The sequence below is a fragment of the Scyliorhinus torazame genome, chromosome 1, assembly GCF_047496885.1.
Source record: "Scyliorhinus torazame isolate Kashiwa2021f chromosome 1, sScyTor2.1, whole genome shotgun sequence".
NCBI lineage: Eukaryota > Metazoa > Chordata > Chondrichthyes > Carcharhiniformes > Scyliorhinidae > Scyliorhinus > Scyliorhinus torazame.
The window spans coordinates 408,840,644-408,867,617 of NC_092707.1; the positions used below are offsets into that span (position 1 = coordinate 408,840,644).

The 26,974-nt window shown below is 54.8% G+C and overlaps 1 protein-coding gene across 1 annotated transcript in view; it reads left to right on the forward strand.

Annotated features, from left to right (window-relative positions):
• The window catches only part of LOC140428333 (neuronal acetylcholine receptor subunit alpha-2-like), a 453,821-nt gene that overhangs the window by 135,773 nt on the left and 291,074 nt on the right, over positions 1–26,974 (forward strand). Inside the window, exon 2 of the mRNA XM_072514690.1 lies at positions 22,342–26,883. Within this exon, the coding sequence (XP_072370791.1) occupies positions 26,784–26,883 (100 nt within the window). The 5' untranslated portion in view covers positions 22,342–26,783. The remainder of the gene's footprint in view (positions 1–22,341; positions 26,884–26,974) is intronic.

Sequence of the window (26,974 nt, forward strand, 5' to 3'; positions counted from 1 at the left end):
GTGAGTGGGTGTGAGAGTGAGTGATTGGGTGAGAGAGTGAGTGAGTGAGTGATTGGGTGAGTGTGAGTGAGTGATTGGGTGAATGATTGAGTGAGTGAGTGATTGGGTGAGGGAGTGAGTGTGAGTGAATGAGTGAGTGATTGGGTGAGTGAGTGAGTGATTGGTTGAGTGAGTGAGTGAGTGAGTGGGTGGGTGAGTGAGTGAGTGAGTGAGTGAGTGAGTGAGTGAGTGAGTGAGTGAGTGAGTGAGTGAGTGAGTGAGTGAGTGAGTGAGTGAGTGAGTGAGTGAGTGAGTGAGTGAGTGAGTGAGTGAGTGAGTGAGTGAGTGAGTGAGTGAGTGAGTGAGTGAGTGAGTGGGTGAGTGATTGGATGAGTGATTGGATGAGTGATTGGGTGAGTGATTGGGTGATTGAGTGAGTGATTGGGTGATTGAGTGAGTGAGTGGTTGGGTGAGTGAGTGATTGGGTGAGTGAGTGTGAGTGACTGAGTGGGTGAGTGAGTGAGTGAGTGGGTGGGTGAGTGAGTGAGTGAGTGAGTGGGTGAGTGATCGGATGAGTGATCGGATGAGTGATTGGGTGAGTGATTGGGTGAGTGAGTGGTTGGGTGAGTGAGTGTGAGTGAGTGAGTGGGTGAGTGAGTGGGTGAGTGAGTGGTTGAGTGATTGTGTGAGTGATTGGGTGAGTGATTTGGTGAGTGATTGATTGGGTGAGTGAGTGAAAGTGAGTGAGTGAAAGTGAGTGAGTGAGTGTGAGTGATTGGGTGAGTGAGAGTGAGTGAGTGAGTGGTTGGGCGAGTGAGTGATTGGGTGGGTGAGTGAAAGTGAGTGAGTGAGTGTGACTGATTGGGTGAGTGAGAGTGTGTGAGTGAGTGGTTGGGTGAGTGAGTGATTGGGTGAGTGAGTGAGTGATTGGGTGAGTGAGTGAGTGTGAGTGAGTGATTGGGTGAGTGAGTGAGTGAGTGAGTGAGTGAGAGTGAGTGAGTGAGTGTGAGTGAGTGATTGAGTGAGTGATTGGGTGAGTGAGTGATTGGGTGAGTGAGTGAGTGATTGGGTGAGTGAGTGATTGGGTGAGTGAGTGATTGAGTGAGTGAGCGAGTGATTGGGTGAGTGAGTGATTGAGTGAGTGAGTGAGTGATTGGGTGAGTGAGTGATTGGGTGAGTGAGTGATTGGGTGAGTGACTGAGTGTGAGTGAGTGAGTGATTGGGTGAGTGAGTGAGTGTGAGTGAGTGAGTGTGAGTGAGTGAGTGTGAGTGAGTGAGTGATTGGGTGAGTGAGTGATTGGGTGAGTGAGTGATTGAGTGAGTGATTGAGTGAGTGATTGAGTGAGTGATTGGGTGAGTGAGTGAGTGAGTGATTGGGTGAGTGACTGAGTGAGTCATTGGGTGAGTGAGTGAGTGAGTGATTGGGTGAGTGAGTGAGTGAGTGATTGGTGAGTGAGTGGGTGAGTGAGTGGATGAGTGATTGGGTGAGTGATACGGTGAGTGTGAGTGAGTGAGTGATTGGGTGAGTGAGTGATTGGGTGAGTGAGTGAGTGGGTGAGTGAGTGATTGGGTGAGTGAGTGAGTGAGAGTGAGTAAGTGAGTGGGTGAGTGAGTGAGTGTGAGTGAGTGAGTGATTGGGTGAGTGAGTGATTGGGTGAGTGAGTGAGTGAGAGTGAGTGAGTGAGTGGGTGATTGAGTGAGTGAGTTATTGGGTGAGTGAGTGATTGGGTGAGTCAGTGATTGGGTGAGTGATTGAGTGAGTGTGAGTGAGTGAGTGAGTGGTTGGGTGAGTGAGTGATTGGGTGAGTGAGTGAGTGATTGGGTGAGTGAGTGAGTGTGAGTGAGTGATTGGGTGAGTGAGTGAGTGAGTGATTGGGTGAGTGAGTGAGTGAGTGAGTGAGAGTGAGTGAGTGAGTGTGAGTGAGTGATTGAGTGAGTGATTGGGTGAGTGAGTGATTGGGTGAGTGAGTGAGAGATTGGGTGAGTGAGTGATTGGGTGAGTGAGTGATTGAGTGAGTGAGCGAGTGATTGGGTGAGTGAGTGATTGAGTGAGTGAGTGATTGAGTGAGTGAGTGAGTGATTGGGTGAGTGAGTGATTGGGTGAGTGAGTGATTGGGTGAGTGAGTGATTGGGTGAGTGACTGAGTGTGAGTGAGTGAGTGATTGGGTGAGTGAGTGAGTGTGAGTGAGTGAGTGTGAGTGAGTGAGTGATTGGGTGAGTGATTGGGTGAGTGAGTGAGTGATTGGGTGAGTGACTGAGTGAGTCATTGGGTGAGTGAGTGAGTGAGTGATTGGGTGAGTGAGTGAGTGAGTGATTGGTGAGTGAGTGGGTGAGTGAGTGGGTGAGTGATTGGGTGAGTGTGAGTGAGTGAGTGATTGGGTGAGTGAGTGATTGGGTGAGTGAGTGAGTGGGTGAGTGAGTGATTGGGTGAGTGAGTGAGTGAGAGTGAGTAAGTGAGTGGGTGAGTGAGTGAGTGTGAGTGAGTGAGTGATTGGGTGAGTGAGTGATTGGGTGAGTGAGTGAGTGAGAGTGAGTGAGTGAGTGGGTGAGTGAGTGAGTGAGTTATTGGGTGAGTGAGTGATTGGGTGAGTCAGTGATTGGGTGAGTGATTGAGTGAGTGTGAGTGAGTGAGTGAGTTATTGGGTGAGTGAGTGATTGGGTGAGTCAGTGATTGGGTGAGTGAGTGATTGGGTGAGTGAGTGATTGGGTGAGTGATTGGGTGAGTGAGTGAGTGTGAGTGAGTGATTGGGTGAGTGAGTGATTAGGTGAGTGAGTGATTGGGTGAGTGATTGGCTGAGTGAGTGAGTGAGTGAGTGAGTGATTGGGTGAGTGAGTGGGTGTGAGTGAGTGAGTGAGTGATTGGGTGAGTGAGTGAGTGAGTGATTGGGTGAGTGAGTGAGTGAGTGGGTGAGTGATTGGGTGAGTGATTGGGTGAGTGAGTGAGTGATTGGGTGAGTGATTGGGTGAGTGAGTGGGTGAGTGATTGGGTGAGTGAGTGGGTGAGTGAGTGGGTGAGTGATTGGGTGAGTGAGTGGGTGAGTGAGTGAGTGATTGGGTGAGTGATTGGGTGAGTGAGTGGGTGAGTGATTGGGTGAGTGAGTGGGTGAGTGAGTGAGTGAATGGGTGAGTGAGTGAGTGAGTGGGTGGGTGAGTGATTGAGTGAGTGGGTGAGTGAGTGGGTGAGTGATTGGGTGAGTGAGTGAGTGATTGGGTGAGTGAGTGATTGGGTGAGTGAGTGATTGGGTGAGTGATTGGGTGAGTGAGTGAGTGAGTGAGTGATTGGGTGAGTGAGTGAGTGAGTGAGTGATTGGGTGAGTGAGTGATTGGGTGAGTGATTGGGTGAGTGAGTGAGTGAGTGAGTGATTGGGTGAGTGAGTGAGTGAGTGAGTGAGTGGGTGAGTGAGTGAGTGAGTGAGTGGGTGGGTGAGTGAGTGGGTGAGTGATTGGGTGAGTGAGTGAGTGGGTGGGTGAGTGAGTGAGTGAGTGGGTGATTGAGTGATTGGGTGAGTGATTGGGTGAGTGATTGGGTGAGTGAGTGAGTGAGTGGGTGAGTGATTGAGTGATTGGGTGAGTGATTGGGTGAGTGATTGGGTGAGTGAGTGAGTGAGTGAGTGTGAATGAGTGAGTGAGATTGTTAATGGAAGGTCCTGTGGAATATTGATGATGCCTCTCACACGGACTCCCCTCTGGACAGAATCGTGTTCAGGGGCGATGTCCGCTACCCGGCGCCAAAAACGGTGCGGATCCGTCCGTTGTCGGGCCACCCCAACGGTGTGGGTTTCTCCACACCTTTACGGGCCAAACCCTCACCCCTTCGCGGGCTGGAGAATCGCCGGGGGTGGGCCTGCCGACCGGCGCAGCGCGATTCCCGCCTCCGCCGAATCTCTGGTGGCAGAGAATTCTTGGCACGGCGGGGGTGGGATGCACGCCAGCCCGGGCGACTCTCCGACCCGCTGGGGGGTCGGAGAATCGCGCCCCAGGTTATTGTTGAAGGTGGTTTCTGATCTCTCTCAGCTCAATTCTGCATCTGTGGAGTGAGGGTGAGGGTGTTGTGGGGGTGGGGTGAGGATGGTGTGGTGGTGGGGCTGAGGGTGGTGTGGGGGTGAGGGTGGTGAGGAGGTGGGGTTGAGCGTGGTGTGGTGTGGGGGTGAGGGTGGTGTGGGGATGGGGCGGAGGAGGGTGCTGGGGTTGGGGCTGAGGGTGGTGTGGGGGTGGTGGTGGGGGTGAGGTTGGTGTGGGGGTGGGGGTGAGGGTGGGGTGGGGGTGAGGGTGGTGTGGGGGTGGGGGTGGTGTGGGGGTGGGGGTGAGGGTGGTGGTGAGGGTGGTGTGTGGGTGGGGGTCGGTGTGAGAGTGGTGTGGGGATGGGAATGAGGGTAGTGCGGGGGTGAGGATGGTGTGGGGGTGGGGGTGAGGGTTGTGTGGGGGTGGTGTGGTGGTGAGGGTGGTGTGGGGGTGGGGGTGAGGGTGGAGTGGGGGTGAGGGTGGTGTGGGGGTGAGGGTGGTGTGGGGTGGGGTGAGGGTTGTGTGGGGGTGAGGGTTGTGTGAGGGTGAGGGGGGTGTGGGGGTGAGGTGGGTGTGGGGGTGGGGGTGAGGGTGGTGTGGGGGTGAGGGTAGTGTGGGGGTGAGGGTGGTGTGGGGGTGGGGGTGAGGGTGGTGTGGGGGTGAGGGTGGTGTGGGGGTGGGGGTGAGGGTGGTGTGGGGGTGAGGGTGGTGTGGGGGTGAGGGTTGTGTGGGGTGGGGGTGAGGGTGGTGTGGGGGTGAGGGTTGTGTGGGGGTGAGGGTTGTGTGGGGGTGAGGGGGGTGTGGGGGTGGGGGTGAGGGTGGTGTGGGTGTGGTGGTGAGGATGGTGTGGGGGTGGGGGTGGGGATGGTGTGGGTGTGGGGGTGAGGTTGGTGTGGGGGCAGAGCTGAGGGTGGTGTTGGAGCGGGGCTGAGGGTGATGTGGGGGTGGGGGTGGAGGTGGGGGTGGGGTTGAGGGTTGTGTTGGGGTGGGGTAGGGGTGGGGGTGAGGGCGGGGTGGGGGTGAGGGTGGTGTTGGTGTGGGTGTGGGGGTGAGGGTGGTGTGGGGGTGGGGGTGGTGGGGTGAAGGTGGGGGTGGGGTAGGGGTGGGGGTGAGGGTGGTGTGGGGGATGGGGGTGAGGGTGGGGTGGGGGTGGGGTTGAGGCTGGTGTGGGGGTGGGGGTTAGGATGGTATGGGGGTGGGAGTGAGGATGGTGTGGGGGTGGGGGTGAGGGTGGTGTGGGGGTGGGGGTGAGGGTGGTGTGGGGGTGAGGGTGGTGTGGGGGTGGGGGTGGGGGTGAGGATGGTATAGGGGTGGGAGTGAGGATGGTGTGGGGGTGGGGATGAGGGTGGTGTGAGGGTGGAGATGGGGTGGGGGTGAGGGTGGTGTGGGGGTGGGGGTGGTGTGTGGGTGAGGGTGGTGTGGGGGTGAGGGTGGTGTGGGGTGGTGTGGGGGTGGGGTTGAGGGTGGTGTGGGGGTGGGGGTGAGGGTGGTGTGGGGGTGGGGGTGAGGGTGGTGTGGGGGTGAGGGTGGTGTGGGGGTGAGGGTGGTGTGGGGGTGGGGGTGGGGGTGAGGATGGTATAGGGGTGGGAGTGAGGATGGTGTGGGGGTGGGGGTGAGGGTGGTGTGGGGGTGGGGGTGAGGGTGGTGTGGGTGGGGGTGAGGGTTGTGTGGGGGTGGTGGAGTGAGGGTGGTGTGGGTGTGGGAGTGAGGGTAGTGCGGGGATGAGGGTGGTGTGGGGTTGGGGGTGAGGGTGGTGTGGGGGTGAGGGTGGTGTGGGGGTGGGGGTGAGGGTTGTGTGGGGGTGAGGTTGGTGTGGGGTGGGGTGAGGGTTGTGTGGGGGTGAGGGTTGTGTGAGGGTGAGGGGGGTGTGGGGGTGAGGTGGGTGTGGGGGTGGGGGTGAGGGTGGGGGTGAGGGTAGTGTGGGGGTGAGGGTGGTGTGGGGGTGGGGGTGAGGGTGGTGTGGGGGTGGGGGTGAGGGTGGTGTGGGGGTGGGGGTGAGGGTGGTGTGGGGGTGAGGGTGGTGTGGGGGTGAGGGTTGTGTGGGGTGGGGGTGAGGGTGGTGTGGGGTGGGGGTGAGGGTTGTGTGGGGGTGAGGGTTGTGTGGGGGTGAGGGTTGTGTGGGGGTGAGGAGGGTGTGGGGGTGGGGGTGAGGGTGGTGTGGGTGTGGTGGTGAGGATGGTGTGGGGGTGGGGGTGGGGATGGTGTGGGTGTGGGGGTGAGGTTGGTGTGGGGGCAGAGCTGAGGGTGGTGTTGGAGCGGGGCTGAGGGTGATGTGGGGGTGGGGGTGGAGGTGGGGGTGGGGTTGAGGGTTGTGTTGGGGTGGGGTGGGGGTGGGGGTGAGGGCGGGGTGGGGGTGAGGGTGGTGTTGGTGTGGGTGTGGGGGTGAGGGTGGTGTGGGGGCGGGGGTGGTGGGGTGAAGGTGGGGGTGGGGGTGAGGGTGGTGTGGGGGGTGGGGTTGAGGGTGGTGTGGGGGATGGGGGTGAGGGTGGGGTGGGGGTGGGGTTGAGGCTGGTGTGGGGGTGGGGGTTAGGATGGTATGGGGGTGGGAGTGAGGATGGTGTGGGGGTGGGGGTGAGGGTGGTGTGGGGGTGAGGGTGGAGATGGGGTGGGGGTGAGGGTGGTGTGGGGGTGGGGGTGAGGGTGGTGTGGGGGTGAGGGTGGTGTGGGGGTGGGGGTGGGGGTGAGGATGGTATAGGGGTGGGAGTGAGGATGGTGTGGGGGTGGGGGTGAGGGTGGTGTGGGGGTGAGGGTGGAGATGGGGTGGGGGTGAGGGTGGTGTGGGGGTGGGGGTGGTGTGGGGGTGGGGTTGAGGGTGGTGTGGGGGTGGGGGTGAGGGTGGTGTGGGGGTGAGGGTGGTGTGGGTGGGGGTGAGGGTTGTGTGGGGGTGGTGTGGGAGTGAGGGTGGTGTGGGTGTGGGAGTGAGGGTAGTGCGGGGATGAGGGTGGTGTGGGGGTGGGGGTGAAGGTGGTGTGGGGGTGAGGGTGGTGTGGGGGTGGGGGTGAAGGTGGTGTGGGGGTGGGGTTGAGGATGGTGTGGGGGTAGGGGTGAGGGTGGTGTGGGGGCGGAGCTGAGGGTGGTGTTGGGGCGGGGCTGAGGGTGATGTGGGTGTGGGGGTGGGGGTGGGGGTGAGGGTGGTGTGGGGGTGGGGGTGAGTGCGGTGTGGGGGTGAGGGTGGTGGTGGGATTAGTGTGGGGGTGGGGGTGAGGGTGAGGTGGGGGTGGGGCTGAGGGTGGGTTGGGGGTGAGGGTGGTGTGGGGGTGAGGGTGGGGTTGTGGTGGGGGTGGGGTAGAGGGTGGTGTGGGGGTGGGGGTGAGGGTGGTGTGGGGGTGGGGTTGCGGGTGGGTTTGGGGTGGGGGTGAGGCTGGGAGGCTGGTGTGGGGATGGGTTGGGGGTGGGGGTGAGGGTGGTGTGGGGGTGGGGGTGAGGGTGGGGTGAGGTGGTGTGGGGTGGGGGTGAGGGTGGTGTGGGGGTGGGGGTGAGTGCGGTGTGGGGGTGAGGGTGGTGGTGGGATTAGTGTGGGGGTGGGGGTGAGGGTGAGGTGGGGGTGGGGCTGAGGGTGGGTTGGGGGTGAGGGTGGTGTGGGGGTGAGGGTGGGGTTGTGGTGGGGGTGGGGTAGAGGGTGGTGTGGGGGTGGGGGTGAGGGTGGTGTGGGGGTGGGGTTGCGGGTGGGTTTGGGGTGGGGGTGAGGCTGGGAGGCTGGTGTGGGGATGGGTTGGGGGTGAGGGTGGTGTGGAGGTGGGGGTGAGGGTGGGGTGAGGTGGTGTGGGGTGGGGGTGAGGGTGGTGTGAGGGTGGGGGTGAGGGTGGTGTGGGGGTGGGGGTGAGGGTGGTGTGGGGGTGGGGTTGAGGGTGGAGTGGTGGTGGGGATGGTGTGGGGGTGAGGATGGTGTGGGGATGAGGATGGTGTGGGGGTGGGGGTGAGGATGGTGTGGGGGTGAGGGTGGTGTGGGGGTGGGGGTGAGGGTGGTGTGGGGGTGGGGGTGAGGGTGGTGTGGGGGAGGGGGATTAGGGTGGTGCGGGGGTGTGGTTGAGGGGGTGGGGGTGAGGGTGGTGTGGGGGATGGGGTGAGGGTGGTGTGGAGGATGGGGTGAGGGTGGTGTGGCGTGGGGTTGAGGGGGTGGGGGTGAGGGTGGGGGTGAGGGTGGTGTGGGGGTGAGGGGGTGGGGGTGAGGGTGGTGTCGGGGTGGGGGTGAGGGTGGTGTGGGGGTGGTGGTGAGGGTGGTGTGGGGGTGGGGCTGAGGGTGGTGTGGGGGTGGGGGTGAGGGTGGTGTGGGGGTGGGGGTGAGGGTGGTGTGGGGGTGAGGGTGGTCTAGGGGTGAGGGACGGGTGGGGGTGAGGGTGGGGTAGTGTGGGGAAGGGGCCATTGACACCCATGGGGGGGACTGCCACTCAGCAGGGTCTCACTTCCTCACTCACAGCCTCCCGTTGCTCCGGGTTGCCGACCATGTCCAGGGCCCTCTGCGCGGGCACGGTGAGGGGCCGCTGGCCCGGCGGTCCCCCCCCCCCCCGTCTTCTCCCGTGCCCAGCGATTGTGCGCGGTCTTCCCCTGATGGGTGGGGGGTGGGGGGGACAGTAGATGACCGGGTTAGACAGTCCGCCGCATGCAGCCCAGGGGTGGGTAGCTGGTGGCCCTAGTGGCCAGGGCATCCGGCCGTTGCAGCTGGTATGGGTGCCGGCATGTGGGGCAGGGCGGAGGTTCGGCCGCCCTCCGGGGATGGGGTGCGGGTCAGATTATTGGTGTGTGGGACGGGGGTTAGTGCCAGGGGCACAGTGATGCCGACTCACACTGGTCGCCCTGAGGATGTTGTGTACTTTTGTTTCGGCACTGCTGGCCGGTCCGGGTGGTGTTGCCACGGCACTGATCGCTTCTGCCACCTGTGTCCAGGCAGGGTGAATGGCGGCGACTGGCAGCCTCCTTCCTGGGACGGGGTACAGGATTATCTGCCCTTCCTCCACTCCATTTACGAGGGCCTCCAGTACAGTGCCAGTAAATCTCGAGGCTGCTCTCCTTACCTACCCCCACATCACCCTCACCCCACCCCCTATTGTTGTCTGAGATGAGTGTGTGTGGGGAGTGTAATGAGTGTGTGCGACAGGGATGAGTGTGTGTGGGGAGTGTAATGCGTGTGTGCGGCTGGGATGAGTGTGTGTGGGGAGTGTAATGTGTGTGTGCGGCTGGGATGAGTGTGTGTGGGGAGTGTAATGTGTGTGTGCGGCTGGGATGAGTGTGTGTGGGGAGTGTAATGTGTGTGTGCGGCTGGGGTGAGTGTGTGTGGGGAGTGTAATGTGTGTGTGCGGCTGGGATGAGTGTGTGTGGGGAGTGTAATGTGTGTGTGCGGCTGGGATGAATGTGTGTGGGGAGTGTAATGTGTGTGTGCGGCTGGGATGAGTGTGTGTGGGGAGTGCAATGTGTGTGTGCGGCTGGGATGAGTGTGCGTGGAGTGTGTAATGTGTGTGCGGCTGGGATGAGTGTGTGTGGGGTGTGTAATGTGCGTGTGCGGCTGGGATGAGTGTGTGTGGGGAGTGTAATGTGTGTGCGGCTGGGATGAGTGTGTGTGGGGAGTGTAATGTGTGTGTGTGGCTGGAGTGAGTGTGTGTGGAGAGTGTAATGTGTGCGCGGCTGGGATGAGTGTGTGTGGGGAGTGTAATGTGTGTGTGCGGCTGGGATGAGTGTGTGTGGAGAGTGTAATGTGTGTGCGCAGCTGGGATGAGTGTGTGTGGGGAGTGTAATGTGTGCGGCTGGGATGAGTGTGTGTGGGGAATGTGATGTGTGTGCGCGGCTGGGATGAGTGTGTGTGGGGAGTGTAATGTGTGTGTGCGGCTGGGGTGAGTGTGTGTGGGGAGTGTAATGTGTGTGTGCAGCTGGGATGAGTGTGTGTGGGGAGTGTAATGTGTGTGTGCGGCTGGGATGAGTGTGTGTGGGGAGTGTAATGTGTGTGTGCGGCTGGGATGAGTGTGTGTGGGGTGTGTAATGTGTGTGTGCGGCTGGGATGAGTGTGTGTGGGGAATGTGATGTGTGTGCGCGGCTGGGATGAGTGTGTGTGAGGAGTGTAATGTGTGTGTGCGACTGGGATGAGTGTGTTTGGGGAGTGTAATGTGTGTGTGCAGCTGGGGTGAGTGTGTGTGGGGAGTGTAATGTGTGTGTGCGGCTGGGATGAGTGTGTGTGGGGAGTGTAATGTGTGTGTGCGACTGGGATGAGTGTGTTTGGGGAGTGTAATGTGTGTGTGCAGCTGGGGTGAGTGTGTGTGGGGAGTGTAATGTGTGTGTGCGGCTGGGATGAGTGTGTGTGGGGAGTGTAATGTGTGTGTGCGACTGGGATGAGTGTGTTGGGGAGTGTAATGTGTGTGTGCAGCTGGGGTGAGTGTGTGTGGGGAGTGTAATGTGTGTGTGCGACTGGGATGAGTGTGTTTGGGGAGTGTAATGTGTGTGTGCAGCTGGGGTGAGTGTGTGTGGGGAGTGTAATGTGTGTGTGCGGCTGGGATGAGTGTGTGTGGGGTGTGTAATGTGTGTGTGCGGCTGGGATGAGTGTGTGTGGGGAATGTGATGTGTGTGCGCGGCTGGGATGAGTGTGTGTGGGGAGTGTAATGTGTGTGTGCGGCTGGGATGAGTGTGTGTGGGGAGTGTAATGTGTGTGTGCGGCTGGGATGAGTGTGTGTGGGGAGTGTAATGTGTGTGTGTGGCTGGGATGAGTGTGTGTGGGGAGTGTAATGTGTGTGTGCGGCTGGGATGAGTGTGTGTGGGGAGTGTAATGTGTGTGTGAGGCTGGGATGAGTGTGTGTGGGGAGTGTAATGTGTGTGTGCGGCTGGGATGAGTGTGTGTGGGGAGTGTAATGTGTGTGTGTGGCTGGGATGAGTGTGTGTGGGGAGTGTAATGTGTGTGTGCGGCTGGGATGAGTGTGTGTGGGGAGTGTAATGTGTGTGTGTGGGGCTGGGATGAGTGTGTGTGGGGAGTGTACTGTGTGTGTGCGGCTGGGATGAGTGTGTGTGGGGAGTGTAATGTGTGTGTGTGGGGCTGGGATGAGTGTGTGTGGGGAGTGTAATGTGTGTGTGTGGGGCTGGGATGAGTGTGTGTGGGGAGTGTAATGTGTGTGTGCGGCTGGGATGAGTGTGTGTGGGGAGTGTAATGTGTGTGCGGCTGGGATGAGTGTGTGTGGGGAGTGTAATGTGTGTGTGCGGCTGGGATGAGTGTGTGTGGGGAGTGTAATGTGTGTGTGTGGGGCTGGGATGAGTGTGTGTGGGGAGTGTAATGTGTGTGTGCGGCTGGGATGAGTGTGTGTGGGGAGTGTAATGTGTGTGCGGCTGGGATGAGTGTGTGTGGGGAGTGTAATGTGTGTGTGTGGCTGGGATGAGTGTGTGTGGGGAGTGTAATGTGTGTGTGCGGCTGGGATGAGTGTGTGTGGGGAGTGTAATGTGTGTGTGTGGCTGGGATGAGTGTGTGTGGGGAGTGTAATGTGTGTGTGTGGGGAGTGTAATGTGTGTGTGTGGGGAGTGTAATGTGTGTGTGTGGGGAGTGTAATGTGTGTGTGCGGCTGGGATGAGTGTGTGTGGGGAGTGTAATGTGTGTGTGTGGCTGGGATGAGTGTGTGTTGGGAGTGTAATGTGTGTGTGTGGCTGGGATGAGTGTGTGTGGGGAGTGTAATGTGTGTGTGCGGCAGGGATGAGTGTGTGTTGGGAGTGTAATGTGTCTGTGCAGCTGCAGCTTGTCAGCCTCCTGAGTGTCAATCACGGACCCGGCCAATCCCGCACCATTTCCCATTGGAATTGATTGTGTTCCACGTGGTGCCGGTGCTGCCCCTCCTCAGTCACTGAATCGATCCGGGTTCGGCGGCAGTTTTGCTGTCGTGAAAGTCCACGAATTCTGCGTCGGCGCCAACACTAGGGCTGGATTTTCCAATTGGCGACGCCAAAATCACGTACGGCGAATGGCCGGAGAATCAATTTTTACACCGAAATCGGATGCTCCCCTCCTCAAAAACAGCGCACTCGAGGAGTACGGCGCACGTGTTGCGACAGCCTCAGGACGTGACCTGAGGCCCTCCCCGAATCTCTGTCCCTGATATGTCGACTGCCCGTCCGTGTGTGACGCGGGGGGACTGGTGGGCGGTGGTCCGGTGGTGGCGAGGGGGGTTACAAGGTGGCTCTATCTGACAGGCCGGATCCGCACGTGGCCGGCGCCATGTTGTACGGCCCGGCCACCACAGGTCGCCGCCGTGCGCATCCACCGACCCAAACATTCTGCGGCCGTATTTGTAGGGAAAGCCGGGGGAGTTTGTAGCCACCTGGGTTGGCCACTTCCCGACTTTAAAATGGAGATCCGCGAAGAATGCAGGGAAATTCAGTCAAACGCAGGAACAACAAGCAGGTGCAAAGTTTCCTGTAATCAGAACTTGCAGGAACCCAGACTGCACTGAAACTAACAACCATCTACATATTGATGAGCGATCCCCGGGAACAATTGGAAACAGTTAGAATAAACAAGGCCAAGCCAGACTCCTCGGTGCCAGCAGGAGCCAAGACAAAGGAAGGCCAACGGACACTTAGGAACCGTCCAGCGATCAGGGAACAGCTCCAGTATTGGAGAAATCGATCCAAGTGATCGGAACGCAGTCCAATCACTTGGAACCAGGTGCGGGCTTCGCTCAAAGGGACGGGAAGGCCCTGGGGACTATGAAATAAAGTCCCCAAGTTCAATTCGTCCTTCTTTGCAGGGTCTCTCAGCAGCTCGAAACAACCCTTAACCGTGAGCTGCCTAGTAGCTGCACCAAGCAAATAAGTCTCCAGTCAACGCACGCTACGAGATAGGCGCTCCTAGCTACCAGTCCTTCCAGCTTTGAAGCCTGCAGACTCAGAATCGAACAAAAGGCCATTTGTTCCCCTGACCTGGTGGGCCAGTTCCAAAGCTAAGTATAGGCCTTTAGTGTTAGAGATAGTCTAGTAAGTAGAGTTTATGCATGAGTAGTGATTGACTGTGTATAATAAATGTGTTGTGATTTGAAACTTACTAACTGGTGTATTGAGTTATTGATCAGCACTTGAACTTGAACCTCGTGGTGGTATCATAAAGATACCCGGCAACTCTGAAGCAAAGGTTATAGAAACAGAGCAAATTAAGTAAAGACACAACGAGCAACATTTAAGGGCCAACCAAAAGTTAGCAACATTTACTGGCGACTCCGCTGGGACCCGACTTAGAAGTGGCCTAACCACTCCGGGAGAACCCAAAATTTGAATTGAGAATCCAATTGGGAACAGAAACAGTCACAAGTGTTCAAGCAGTTTTGATCAATCCTCATAATTCGGAAGCGTGTAATGCATGCGTAACTAACAGGGCTATAAGGTAAAACTGATAGATTTTGTTGCGAAAAACCGTCGTGAGTTTGTATTCCGGAAAATAGCGAACGCCGTACCCGTGTTTACAGCACCGCCTTAGTACCCCCGTTCCAAATTTTAAAAGAGCATTCAGATAGGAAAAATGGCAATGAAGGCAATGGAACGCCTCATGAACCCTCAAGAATTCGTGGTCGCAGCGACCAGTAGCAGAGTAGGTCAGAGTCCCGTTTGGGAAGTTGAGATTAGAAGGTACCTCAAAGGGAAGGGATGGCCCCTTTGGAGTGACTTTTGTTCAAATGAGGAAACAGGTCCCGGGAGTATAGGACATACTTGGTGGGAGAACCTGAGCGAAATCCATAAGAGCTGAGGGAAAGCTCGCAAGCCGATGGCAATCGTGTCCTGTCTGGCACAATTGCGAGGCACAGAGGAGGTCGTTCGGACGCTCCGCAAAGAGATAGAAGAGAGACATCAAATGAGCAAGGTCGATGTTAGTGAGATCGAGAGAGAGAATGTAGAATTGAGAAGGAAGTTGGCAGCAAAGGACGGAGAGGTGGATGATGCCAAGTGGGCACACCAGTCTTGTCTCGCGTATCTGAGCAGCTTCCAAACCCAATACGATAAGGCCTATCAGGACACGCAACGTGCAGTCCTGGTAAGAGTAGAGACAGAGAAACAGGTAGAGGCATTGCAAAGGCAGTGCAGCGATTTAAAAGCAGCGTCAAGAGCACTCCATGCTGCCACCACGGAGCACAGACAAAGCTCAGTGGATCATGCAAAATGCCGGAAGCAGATTGCGAAACTGCAGACTTTGCTTTCAGTACAAAATGGGTTTCAGAGAACCTTTGGATCCCAATTAGATGAAGAAGATGGCCCTGATTGGCAAGAACTAAACAAAACCGCGCATAGGTATGTTCAGGGAACGTGTGCGCAAGGAAAGCCCCAAAGGAGAAAAGCACCCCAACCCCCCACACAACAGATAGATCAGGCACCCATGAATCCAGTAACCACCCACCGCACAGTCACATCGGAAGGAGACGCGGAATTCCTTTACACCACCCCCTTAACCGTGACCCAATTACGGGACGTGAGCGAAAAGATCACACCGTCCTCCCCACCTCAGACCCCCACCACTTCTTTGCGAGAGTGAAGCAGCAGGCGACCATGTACGGCCTGGATGAGCGTGAGCAAGTGAAGCTCACAGTTTTAAGCTTAGACCCTTCGGTTGTAGCAGCCCTTCCTGATCCACAGAATGTACGAGGAGGCACCCTTGCAGAGATGCACGCGGCGATCCTAGATGCGATCGGCTATAACAGAGGTGACCCAGTAGAAGGCCTGAATAAGTGCAGGCAGAAGAAAACAGAACACCCCACAGCGTTTGCTGGACGCCTGTGCATCCATTTTACAGCCGTTTTCGGAAACTTAGACCGCGCCCATTTGTCCCCAGACAACGTGACCAAATGGACCCGCACCCTTATCTCCCATGCCACAGAGGCAGGACTAAAAGCTTTGTACTAATTATGACCCCTCAGAAGAAACGCACAACGAAAAGTGTGTTTTAAAAAGGTTGTCCCGCCCTGGGAGCAATCTGTCCACAACAAACCCGCAATTAGGAAACCCGAAGAACAGCAGGCAGAGGCAGATATTCAAGCAGTTAAAGCGCACCAGAACCCCGCATGGGTGAACGAAGGCATGAACAGCCCCCCACAGAAACAACAGGAGTGTTACAACTGTGGACAATTAGGTCACTTTGCACGAGAGTGCAATGCCCCACGAAAGCCACAGAGAGCCCAGCAGGCAGGCACTCTGAATAAGAACAGGACAAAGCCCATACATAGTGTGTGCACCCGTTCAGACCAGACAGGCATGAACGGAACTGACTGACGGTGTTCAGGCTTCCCCACTTGGGTCTGTGACACCCTTTGGGTTAGGTCCGGCCGACCAGTAGTTGCAGCGAAAATATGGGGACAGCCCATCAAACTTCTCTGGGACACAGGAGGGTCCTGCACCACAATTAATTCCTCCACAATGTTCCAAAAAGACACATAGCCCACTACAGCCACAATCACCCTCAGCGGCTTCACAGGCCACTCACAACAGGGACACATCACAGCCCCTGTACCCATTCAAATTGGCAATATTACAAGACACCGCATAGTTTTTGTCGATCTGCCCCACACAGCAGAACACATTTTGGGCATTGATTTCATGGACTCCCACAACCTGTCCTTTGACCCAGTAAATCAATGTGTCTGGAAAATGATGAAGTCAGCAAGAGCCCCCGCAACGCTCACAGTAGGTGAGTATGCAAACAAGATTAGTGCAGTTGGCGAATTTTGGTTTGACCCGACCACGATTAGCACAGACAAACAGGTTAGGGCAGTTCTCCAAAAGAACAGGACCGCATTTGCAAGTCATAAACATGACTGCGGCAGGATGGCTGGTTCGGTTCAAATAACAGGACCTGACCCTAGACCCCAGAAGCAATCCAGATTTCTCCAAGAGGCAGAGGGAGAAATCTCAAAGGTTACTGACAGCTTATTAGAACAAGGCGTACTTAGATCGGTAGCCTCTACTAATAATGCCCCGATTTGGCCAGTGAGAAAGCCCGATGGATCATGGCGACTGACCATCGATTACCGGGAACTCAACAAAGTCACCCCTGCAGCAGCCCCCACGGTAGCCACAAGTCCCGAGACCATGCTCAAACTGGGACTCAACTCACGATAATTTACGGTTTTGGACATCAGTAACGGATTCTGGTCCATTCCATTGGCAAAAGCGTGCCAGTACAAATTTGCCTTCACTTTTAAAGGTCAGCAGTACACGTGGACATGCCTTCCACAAGGATTCCACAACTCCCCCTCCATTTTCCACCGACAGCTGGCCAATGGTTTATCAAACTTTTCTCACCCCGAACGTCTGGTCCAGTATGTAGATGACCTCTTACTGCAGACAGACACCAAGGCAGAACACATCGAGCTTCTGTCCGAACTCCTGGAACTCCTACAGTGAATTGGATGTAAAGTGAACCCCAAGAAGGCCCAACTTTTGGAAAACAAAGTGGTATATTTGGGAACGATTATCACGCATTGTAAATGCCAGATCGAGCATAAAAGAATTGACTTGATTGTCAAATTGCGCCTTCCCCAGAATGTTTCAGCCCGCCGGTCGTTTTTAGGACTGGTTGGCTACTGCCGAAACCACATTGACGGTTTCGCCACCAAAGCAGCACCCTTCTCGGAACTCCTAAAGAAAGGAGCCCCTTGAGAATGGCTTCTGCAGCACACGGATGCTGTAGATGCTTTAAAGCCCGCACTCATTGCAGCCCCCGGCACCCATTGCAGCCCCCTGGAAAGCGATTCCAGACCCGCTTTCCCCCATATGCAAGAGATAGCTAGCACAGATCGTACCCTTTCGGCCGTGCTCCTCCAGGAACGGCACGAACAGTTAAGACCCGTGGCTTACCCCTCCAGAGTTTTAGATCCTGTGGAGCAGGGATTTTCGGCCTGTGAAAGGCACCTGCTCGCAGCTTTCTGGGCAGTGCAATACTTTTCATATATCACCGGACTAAATCCCATCACAATTCTCACGGAACACACCCCCACCCAACTTTTACTAGACAGACGACTTAAGGACGGTACAGTAAGCCAGATCAGAACAGCCAGATGGACCCTTCTTTGGCAGGGACGGGACATCACTGTTAAAGGGACCAAGACCCACACTTTCCTAGCCGACAACCTTCAGTACCCAGGCACCCCCCACGAATGTGAAATCATCTCACCGCACCACAACACAGGCCCCTTTATCGCGAAAACACCCCCCAAAAAGATAGGTAGTTCACCCCAGAGCCTCCAGCACACAGACACGTGCGCACCCTTGAGAATATATGTGGATGGTTCTTCCACCATATTAAACGGGAAGCGCATTACAGGATGCAGCATCTATGTTGAGGACGGGCAGGGATGTGCCCTAGAAGAAATCTCGTTAAAACGAACAGGACACTTAGGCGCGCAGGCGGCAGAACTAGCAGCCATTGCGTACATCATAGAACACCCAGATTCATTCCCCAGCCCAGCAGACATGTACTCGGACAGCCTCTCTGTCTGTAACAGCCTCACAGAATTCCTACCCCTGTGGAAAGCAAGAGGATTTGTTTCCGCGGACGGAAAACCCCTCCCTTCAGCCCCATTGCTCCGGCACATTTTGGACAAAGCACAGGACAGGATATTTGGCATCGTTAAAGTTCGATGTCACCACCGTTCCTCCCCACCTGGAAATGTAAAAGCCGATGCACTGGCCAAAGCAGGTTCCAGACATGGATATTTTTGGACCACCCCCCCCCCCCCCCCCCCGGAAAGAGCCCCAGTGAATGCAGTTCAGGTCTCATAGACCAACATCGAAGATTTAGTGCAGGCCCAGAAGCAGGATAGTAATCTCAGGGAGATTCTAAAAGGAAAATTTGCAGCCCCATACGATAGGTTTAAAAATGCACTGACCACACATCACGGTGTGATCCTAAAAGACACCCTTTATGTGGTTCCTGAACAGGACAGGAATCAGCTTATTTGTTTGTTCCATGACAGTCATGGGCATCAGGGAATTGACCCCACTACAGCCCACCTCAGGCAGCTCTGTTGGTGGCCGAATTTAAAGGAAGATGTCACGCACTATGTGGAATATTGCCTTATCTGTGCCCAAAACAACCCGGACAGATATGCAAAGAAAGCTCAGCTTAGTCACACCCGCCCCGTTAATGGCCCCTGGACTAACCTCCAGATTGATTTTATAGGACCATTGCCCCCTTCCAGGAATGGTTACAAGTATGTCTTAGTCATTATAGACACGTTTACAAAATGGGTGGAAGCATTCCCATCTAGAACAAACACGGTAAAGACTACCGCAAAGATGTTAACCCACCACATCTTTACGAGATGGGGACTCCCCCGCAGCATTGAATCCGACCAAGGTTCCCATTTTACGGGACGTGTCATGAAGAACGTCCTCACAATATTTGGCATTACCCAAAAATTCCACATCGCATACTACCCCCAGTCAAGTGGTATCGTGGAGCGAATGAATCGGACCCGAAAAGCAACACTCAGGAAAATGGTCCATCAGAACAGCACCACTTGGGATTCAGTCCTCCCTTTTGCACTAATGTTTTTGCGTAACACTGTTTCGACATCCACAGGATACACCCCACACACGCTCATGACCGGACGCCCCATGAAAGGCACAGAATTTTTATTAGGACTTGACTTGACCAGCCCCGAAGTGACGGCTCTCACACACGAGAACGCAGTGAAACAATTGGTTGAAAATGTAGAAACGGCTCAGCCAGCAGCCGCAGTAAGATTAGGCACCAGGAAGAAACAGAGCAAGGCCTGTTTCGACAAGACAGTGCCTGTGACTGAGTTTGATGTAGGACAGCAGGTCATGCTCTCCATTTACAACCCAGACACATTCCTGTCACCTAAGTATTCGGGTCCGTACTCCATTGCGGACAAAGTGAGCCACTCTGTTTATAAGATTAAGTACCCCAACGGGAAGACCGCGTGGTTTCATATTAACCAGCTCAAGGCATATGGCTCGCAGTCTACCCACGCACACCACGTCATGCTCGACGCAGCAGACTATGCCCTGCGCACAACCAACGTATCCCTACCCTCCCCCAACATGTCCACCCCATCCACGGACTCGACCTCGACTCCACCCCCGAACTCTAGACTCCGCCCCGGAATGCCCACAGACTGCAGCAGCAGCGACAGTGACTGTGACACAGACGATAGCCACAGCACGCCTCCCTACTAACCCCATGCAACAGGCCCCACACCCAGCGAATCTGAACACCATTTGAGTGATCCCTTCCTGATCACATTCCTTCACAAACCTCACCAAAGACCACCGCCCTATGATGACGACCCCGACTCCACCTCCACAGAATTAGACACGACTATTTGGCTCCGTGACAATTCGTACAGGCTCGTCCGAAACGACGAGATGGACCCGAAGTCACATCGCAGCTTTAGCAACCCTCATCCATTCAAGAGTATGGCATCCGGGAGAAGATAATGACATTGAGTCTGACTCCCAAAACGAGAACCCCTTTGCGACCCTGTTCGCAACTGATAACTGAGGTGTCCAGATGATGTATTAAAAGGAACCGCTTGGGAGAAAACGGTGTCCTTTCAGATGGAACCTGCACCATGTTTGTTGAATGTTTGTTCGTTAATGTTATCGTTAAGTGTTGTGTGTAAACCCGAACGTTTTCACGGCCCCACGTCACCACTCCTTTAACGCCCACCCGGCTGTTAATGGACCAAGTTTGTCCCTGAAACTTGTTATTGGAACAAGTTTGTCCCAGACAATAGTTCAGAGGAACTGGTTTGTCAACAGAACCTTGTTAAAGGTACAAGTTTGTCCCAGACAATAGTTCAGAGGAACTAGTGGAACCCGACTCATAGTTGCTCTCCTAATTCGAGAGGCAGCCCCCCACGATGACCACATTTTTACCCATTCTTGCCGGTTGCTCAGGCAGTGGAGAAACGGCATTTGCCCCTGCCCTGCCTGAGGACCCCCCCTCTGGTCAGCTACACTTTTGTAGAGCACATACGGCATTGATCACCGTCCTACCCGGGGATTCCATCCAAATCTTACCCGCCGCGGCCCATACGCACCCCATTCTGGCTTGATTACGTTCAAAATTCTTTTGTTTGGTTTAGCAACCCTTAGGATTGCTTCCGTATGCTATTTACATCCTCAAACACTGGGGTGGTAAATCACACAGGCTGCGAGACGGCTCGCAGTACGGCAGTATTTTCTCAGATATCTCGTCCAAATATTCGGTTTAAAAAAAAAATGATGGAGTCACACATGGTGACAAATTATAAAGGGAAATTGGCACTGAAAAGACAGACATGCTAACGTACAAGATATTAAACAAGATGGTAACAGAAACTATGCTTGATCCCCAGAATTCCAGAAGCTCCAGGAAAAGAGGAGACAAAAAGAGAAGAGACAAAAAAGAAGAGAAGAAAGGAAAAGAAGAGAACAATGAAGACGGCATACGTGTTTTTCGTTATAATGTATATTCAATTACATGCGGACGCGAACCCCCTGACCCCAACCCCACCGGCCGTCAATGATTCACTTCCCCATAGCACCCAGAGCCCAGTGACAAGTAACAACACACCATCATGGTGTGATAGGTTTATAACATGGTACTCCCTTTCATACGTAATTGAATCCCTTTTAGCATTGGCGATATTCTGCAGCATCGTGCAGACTATCCGCATGAGAAAATGGCGAAGGAGAGCCTACCGCTCTCACACCCCGGTATACAGAATGAGATCCCCTATTTTCGGTTTTCACCAGGCCCCCGAACCCCTGGATCTACAATAAAGGACATTCGTTTTGCGTCATTTGTGAATAAAGAAATATGTCTCATTTGCAACTGAAAGATTGTACAACTCTGTGCTTGACCGCCAAGCCAGAGGAAAATGTGAATGCTGCTATTATCTTTGTATTGTTAGGAAGTTAGTATGATTGGATGTTTAAGTGAGTGTAGTTTATGGAAGATAGTTAGAGGTACCGTTTTTTTAATATGTTGTACTGCATGTCCCTGTTGTGACATAGCAACACTTAGAATTGTCAGTTAACATTTTTGTGCATAGTTATGGTCAGTGTAGAGGCCATGGAAGAGTGCTCGCTGGGTCAGGGAGTGAAGACGACGCAGTTATGTGATCCTTCACGCTTCGCGTTAGGGATCACAAGGAGGGTGTGTAGCCACCTGTGTTGGCCACATCCCGACTTTAAAATGGAGATCCGCTAAGAATGCAGGGAAATTCAGTCAACACAGGATAAACAAGCAGGTGCAAATGTTCCTGTGTATCAGAACTTGCAGGAACCCAGACAGCACTGAAACTAACAACCATCTATATATTGATGAGCGATTCCCGGGAACAATTGGAAACAGTTAAGGTAAACAAGGCCAAGCCGGACTCCTCGGCGCCAGCAGGAGCCAAGACAAAGGAAGGCCAACGGACACCTAGGGACCGCCCAGCGATCAGGGAACAGCTCCAGTATTGGAGAAATCGATCCAAGTGATCAGAACTTAGTCCAATCACTTGGAACCAGGTATGGGGTCCGCCCCGAATGGCGTGAAGACCCTGGGGATGATAAAATAGAGTCCCCAAGTTCAATTCGTCCTTCTTGGCAGGGTCTCTCAGCAACTCGAAACAACCCTTAACCGTGAGCTGCCTAGCAGCTGCACCAACCAAGTAAGTCTCCAGTCAACGCACGCTACGAGATAGGCGCTCCTCGCTACCAATCCATACCAGCTTTGAAGCCTGCAGACTCAGAATCGAACGAAAGGCCATTTGTTCCCCTGACCTGGTGGGCCAGTTCCAAAGCTAAGTATAGGCCTATAGTGTTAGAGATAGTCTAGTAAGTAGAGTTTATACATGAGTAGTGATTGACTGTGTATAATAAATGTGTTGTGATTTGAACCTTACTAACTGGTGTGTTGAGTTAGTGATTTGAACTTGAACCTCGTCGTGGTATAAAGATACCTGGCGGCTGTAGAGCAAAGGTTCTAGAAACAGAGCAAATTAAGTAAAGACACAATGAGCAACATTTAAGAGCCAACCAAAAGTTAGCAACAAGTTACATGGTGCGGCTGCTAGCACCCCACCAGGTGGAGCATCGGGGTGGGGGCGGTGCCGACCTTTTGATCGTGAGACCAGGCACATGCTGCGGACATAGCCTCAAAATCGGAGAATCCAGACCCTTATTTTTAACCAAAGATGTGGGTTTTAATGAAACCTTGATGTATGTGAGCAGAGAGCATTACATTGCTGAGGGCTTGGTCAGATTTCCGGTCACTGTGTGGGCTCAGGGTTTGGACAGACCTCTCTTTCTGTTACTTTACTTTATTGAAGACGTGTTGAACGATGAGCATTCAGCTTTATTGTAGCGAAGTACGCTCGGAGCAGAAATATTAATGTTGCCGCCTCTGTTTCTCTCTCACAGGGCTATTTGTTACCTCTGGCCTCTTGGAGATTTTCCCAGAGTAGAGGTACAGAGAGAGAGCAGCGAGAATCCTGAACTCGGAGCAGCGAGAATCCTGAACCCGGAGCAGTGAGAATCCTGAACCCGGAGCAGTGAGAATCCTGAACCTGGAGCAGTGAGAATCCTGAACCCGGAGCAGCGAGAATCCTGAACCCGGAGCAGTGAGAATCCTGAACCCGGAGCAGTGACAATCCTGAACTCGGAGCAGTGAGAATCCTGAACCCGGAGCAGTGAAAATCCTGAACTCGGAGCAGTGAGAATCCTGAACCTGGAACAGTGAGAATCCTGAACCCGGAGCAGCGAGAATCCTGAACCTGGAGCAGTGAGAATCCTGAACTCGGAGCAGTGAGAATCCTGAACCCGCAGCAGTGAAAATCCTGAACTCGGAGCAGTGAGAATCCTGAACCCGGAGCAGTGAGAATCCTGAACCCGGAGCAGTGAGAATCCTGAACCCGGAGCAGTGAGAATCCTGAACCCGGAGCAGTGAGAATCCTGAACCTGGAGCAGTGAGAATCCTGAACCCGGAGCAGTGAAAATCCTGAACTCGGAGCAGTGAGAATCCTGAACCCGGAGCAGCGAGAATCCTGAACCCGGAGCAGTGACAATCGTGAACTCGGAGCAGCGAGAATCCTGAACCCGGAGCAGTGAGAATCCTGAACCCGGAGAATCCTGAACCCGGATCAGAGAGAATCCTGAACCCGGAGCAGTGAGAATCCTGAACCCGGAGCAGTGAGAACCCTGAACCCGGAGCAGTGAGAATCCTGAACCTGGAGCAGTGAGAATCCTGAACCCGGAGCAGTGAAAATCCTGAACTCGGAGCAGTGAGAATCCTGAACCTGGAACAGTGAGAATCCTGAACCGGGAGCAGCGAGAATCCTGAACCTGGAGCAGTGACAATCCTGAACCTGGAGCAGTGACAATCCTGAACCCGGAGCAGTGACAATCCTGAACCCGGAGCAGTGAGAATCCTGAACCCGGAGCAGTGAGAATCCTGAACCTGGAGCAGTGAGAATCCTGAACCCGGAGCAGTGAAAATCCTGAACCCGGAGCAGTGAGAATCCTGAACCTGGAGCAGTGAGAATCCTGAACCCGGAGCAGAGAACCTGAATTTGTTCTAGTGGGAATCCTGAACCCGGAGCAGTGAGAATCCTGAACCCGGAGCAGTGAGAATCCTGAACCCGGAGCAGTGAGAATCCTGAACCCGGAGCAGTGAGAATCCTGAACCCAGAGCAGTGAGAATCCTGAACTCGGAGCAGTGAGAATCCTGAACCTGGAACAGTGACAATCCTGAACCCGGAGCAGCGAGAATCCTGAACCCGGAGCCGTGAGAATCCTGAACCCGGAGCAGTGAGAATTCTGAACCCGGAGCAGTGAGAATCCTGAACCCGGAGCAGTGAGAATCCTGAACCCGGAGCAGTGAGAATCCTGAACTCGGGGCAGTGAGAATCCTGAACCCGGAGCAGTGAAAATCCTGAACCCAGAGTAGTGAGTATCCTGAACCCGGAGCAGTGAGAATCCTGATCCCGGAGCAGCGAGAATCCTGAACCCGGAGCAGCGAGAATCCTGATCCCGGAGCAGTGAGAATCCTGAACACGGAGTAGTGAGTATCCTGAATCCGGAGCAGTGAGAATCCTGATCCCGGAGCAGCGAGAATCCTGAACCCGGAGCAGTGAGAATCCTGAACGCGGAGCAGTGAGAATCCTGAACCCGGAGCAGTGAGAACCCTGATCCCGGAGCAGCGAGAATCCTGATCTCGGAGCAGTGAGAATCCTGAACTCAGAGCAGTGAGAATCCTGAACCCGGAGCAGTGAGAATCCTGATCCCGGAGCAGTAAGAATCCTGAACTCGGAGCAGTGAGAATCCTGAACCTGGAACAGTGAGAATCCTGAACCTGGAGCAGTGAGAATCCTGAACCCGGAGCAGTGAGAATCCTGAACTCGGAGCAGTGAGAATCCTGAACCCGGAGCAGTGAGAATCCTGAACCCGGAGCAGCGAGAATCCTGAACCCGGATCCGTGAGGATCCTGAACTCGGAGCAGTGAGAATCCTAAACTCGGAGCAGTGAGAATCCTGAACCCGGAGCAGTGACAATCCTGAACTCGGAGCAGTGAGAATCCTGAACTCGGAGCAGTGAGAATCCTGAACTCGGAGCAGTGAGAATCCTGAATCAGGAACAATGCAAATTCTGAACCCGGAGCAGTGACAATCCTGAACCCGGAGCAGTGAGAATCCTGAATCTGCAGCACTGAGAATCCTGAACTCGGAGCAGTGAGAATCCTGAACCCGGAGCAGTGAGAATGCTGAACCCGCAGCAGTGAGAATCCTGAACCTGGAGCAGTGAGAATCCTGAATCTGGAACAGTGAAACACCTGAACCCGGAGCAGTGAGAATCCTGAACCCGGAGCAGTGAGAATCCTGAACCCGGAGCAGTGAGAATCCTGAACCCGGAGCAGTGAGAATCCTGAACCCGGAGCAGTGAGAATCCTGAACCCGGAGCAGTGGGAATCGTGAACTCGGAGCAGTGAGAATCCTGAATCTGGAACAATGAGAATTCTGAACCTGTAGCAGTGAGAATCCTGAACCTGGAGCAGTGAGAATCCTGATCCCGGAGCAGTGAGAATCCTGAACCCGGAGCAGTGAGAATCCTGAACCCAGAGCAGTGAGAATTCTGAACCCGGAGCAGTGAGAATCCTGAACCCGGAGCAGTGAGAATCCTGAACTCGGAGCAGTGAGAATCCTGATCCCGGAGCAGTGAGAATCCTGATCCCGGAGCAGTGAGAATCCTGAACCCGGAGCAGTGAGAATCCTGAACCCGGAGCAGTGAGAATCCTGAACTCGGAGCAGTGAGAATCCTGATCCCGGAGCAGTGAGAATCCTGAACTCGGAGCAGTGAGAATCCTGAACCTGGAACAGTGAGAATCCTGAACCCGGAGCAGTGAGAATCCTGAACCCGGATCAGTGAGAATCCTGAACTCGGAGCAGTGAGAATCCTGATCCCGGAGCAGTGAGAATCCTGAACTCGGAGCAGTGAGAATCCTGAACCCGCAGCTGTGAGAATCCTGAACCCGGAGCAGTGAGAATCCTGAACCCGGAGCAGTGAGAATCCTGAACCCGGATCAGTGAGAATCCTGAACCCGGAGCAGTGAGAATCCGGAACCCGGAGCAGTGAGAATCCTGAACCCGGAGCAGTGAGAATCCTGAACCCGGAGCAGTGAGAATCCTGAACCCGGAGCCGTGAGAATCCTGAACCCGGAGTAGTGAGAATCCTGAACCCGGAGCAGTGAGAATCCTGAACCCGGAGCAGTGAGAATCCTGAACCCGGAGAATCCTGAACCCAGAGCAGTGAGAATCCTGAACCCGGAGCAGTGAGAATCCTGAACCCAGAGCAGTGAGAATCCTGAACCCGGAGCAGTGAGAATCCTGAACCCGGAGCAGTGAGAATCCTGAACTTGGGGCAGAATCCTGAACCCGGAGCAGTGACAATCCTGAACCCGGAGCAGTGAGAATCTTGAACCCGGAGCAGAACCCTGAACCCGGAGCAGTGAGAATCCTGAACCCGGATCAGTGAGAATCCTGAACCCGGAGCAGTGAGAATCCTGAACCCGGAGCAGTGAGAATCCTGAACCCGGAGCAGTGAGAATCCTGAACCTGGAGCCGTGAGAAACCTGAACCCGGAGCAGTGAGAATCCTGAACCCGGAGCAGTGAGAATCCTGAACCCGCAGCCGTGAGAATCCTGAACCCGGAGCCGTGAGAATCCTGAACCCGTAGCCGTGAGAATCCTGAACCCGGAGCAGTGAGAATCCTGAATCTGGATCAGTGAGAATCCTGAACCCGGAGCAGTGAGAATCCTGAACCCGCAGCAGTGAGAATCCTGAACCCGGAGCAGTGAGAATCCTGAACCCGGAGCCGTGAGAATCCTGAACCCGGAGCCGTGAGAATCCTGAACCAGGAGCCGTGAGAATCCTGAACCCGGAGCAGTGAGAATCCTGAACCCGGAGCAGTGAGAATCCTGAACCCGGAGCCGTGAGAATCCTGAACCCGGAGCCGTGAGAATCCTGAACCCGGAGCAGTGAGAATCCTGAACCCGGAGCAGTGAGAATCCTGAACTCGGAGCAGTGAGAATCCTGAACCCGCAGCTGTGAGAATCCTGAACCCGGAGCAGTGAGAATCCTGAACCCGGAGCAGTGAGAATCCTGAACCCGGAGCAGTGAGAATCCTGATCCTGGAGCAGTGAGAATCCTGAACTCGGAGCAGAGAGAATCCTGAACCCGGATCAGAATCCTGAAGACAGGTCAGAATCCTGGCGCCTGAGCAACTCCAGTCACCAGCTCCAAGTCAGAGCGAGCAAGCTGACCTAAATGTATTCTTGATGGGACAAGAGAAATTTATTATATCTTGTTGCAATGAGGAAAAGTGGAATGTTTTGTAATTTATCCATGGATAACAGAGTGCTGCGAGGGTGCCACCTCCTCCTCACCTTCTCCATCTTCCTTGGCAGAAGCAGTAAGTTGGAATTTCGCAACTTCAGTTTTGAGGCCACGTCCGGTTTGTATGTGGCCTTCCTATTGGCTGAATCTCACTCCGTTGAGCAGTT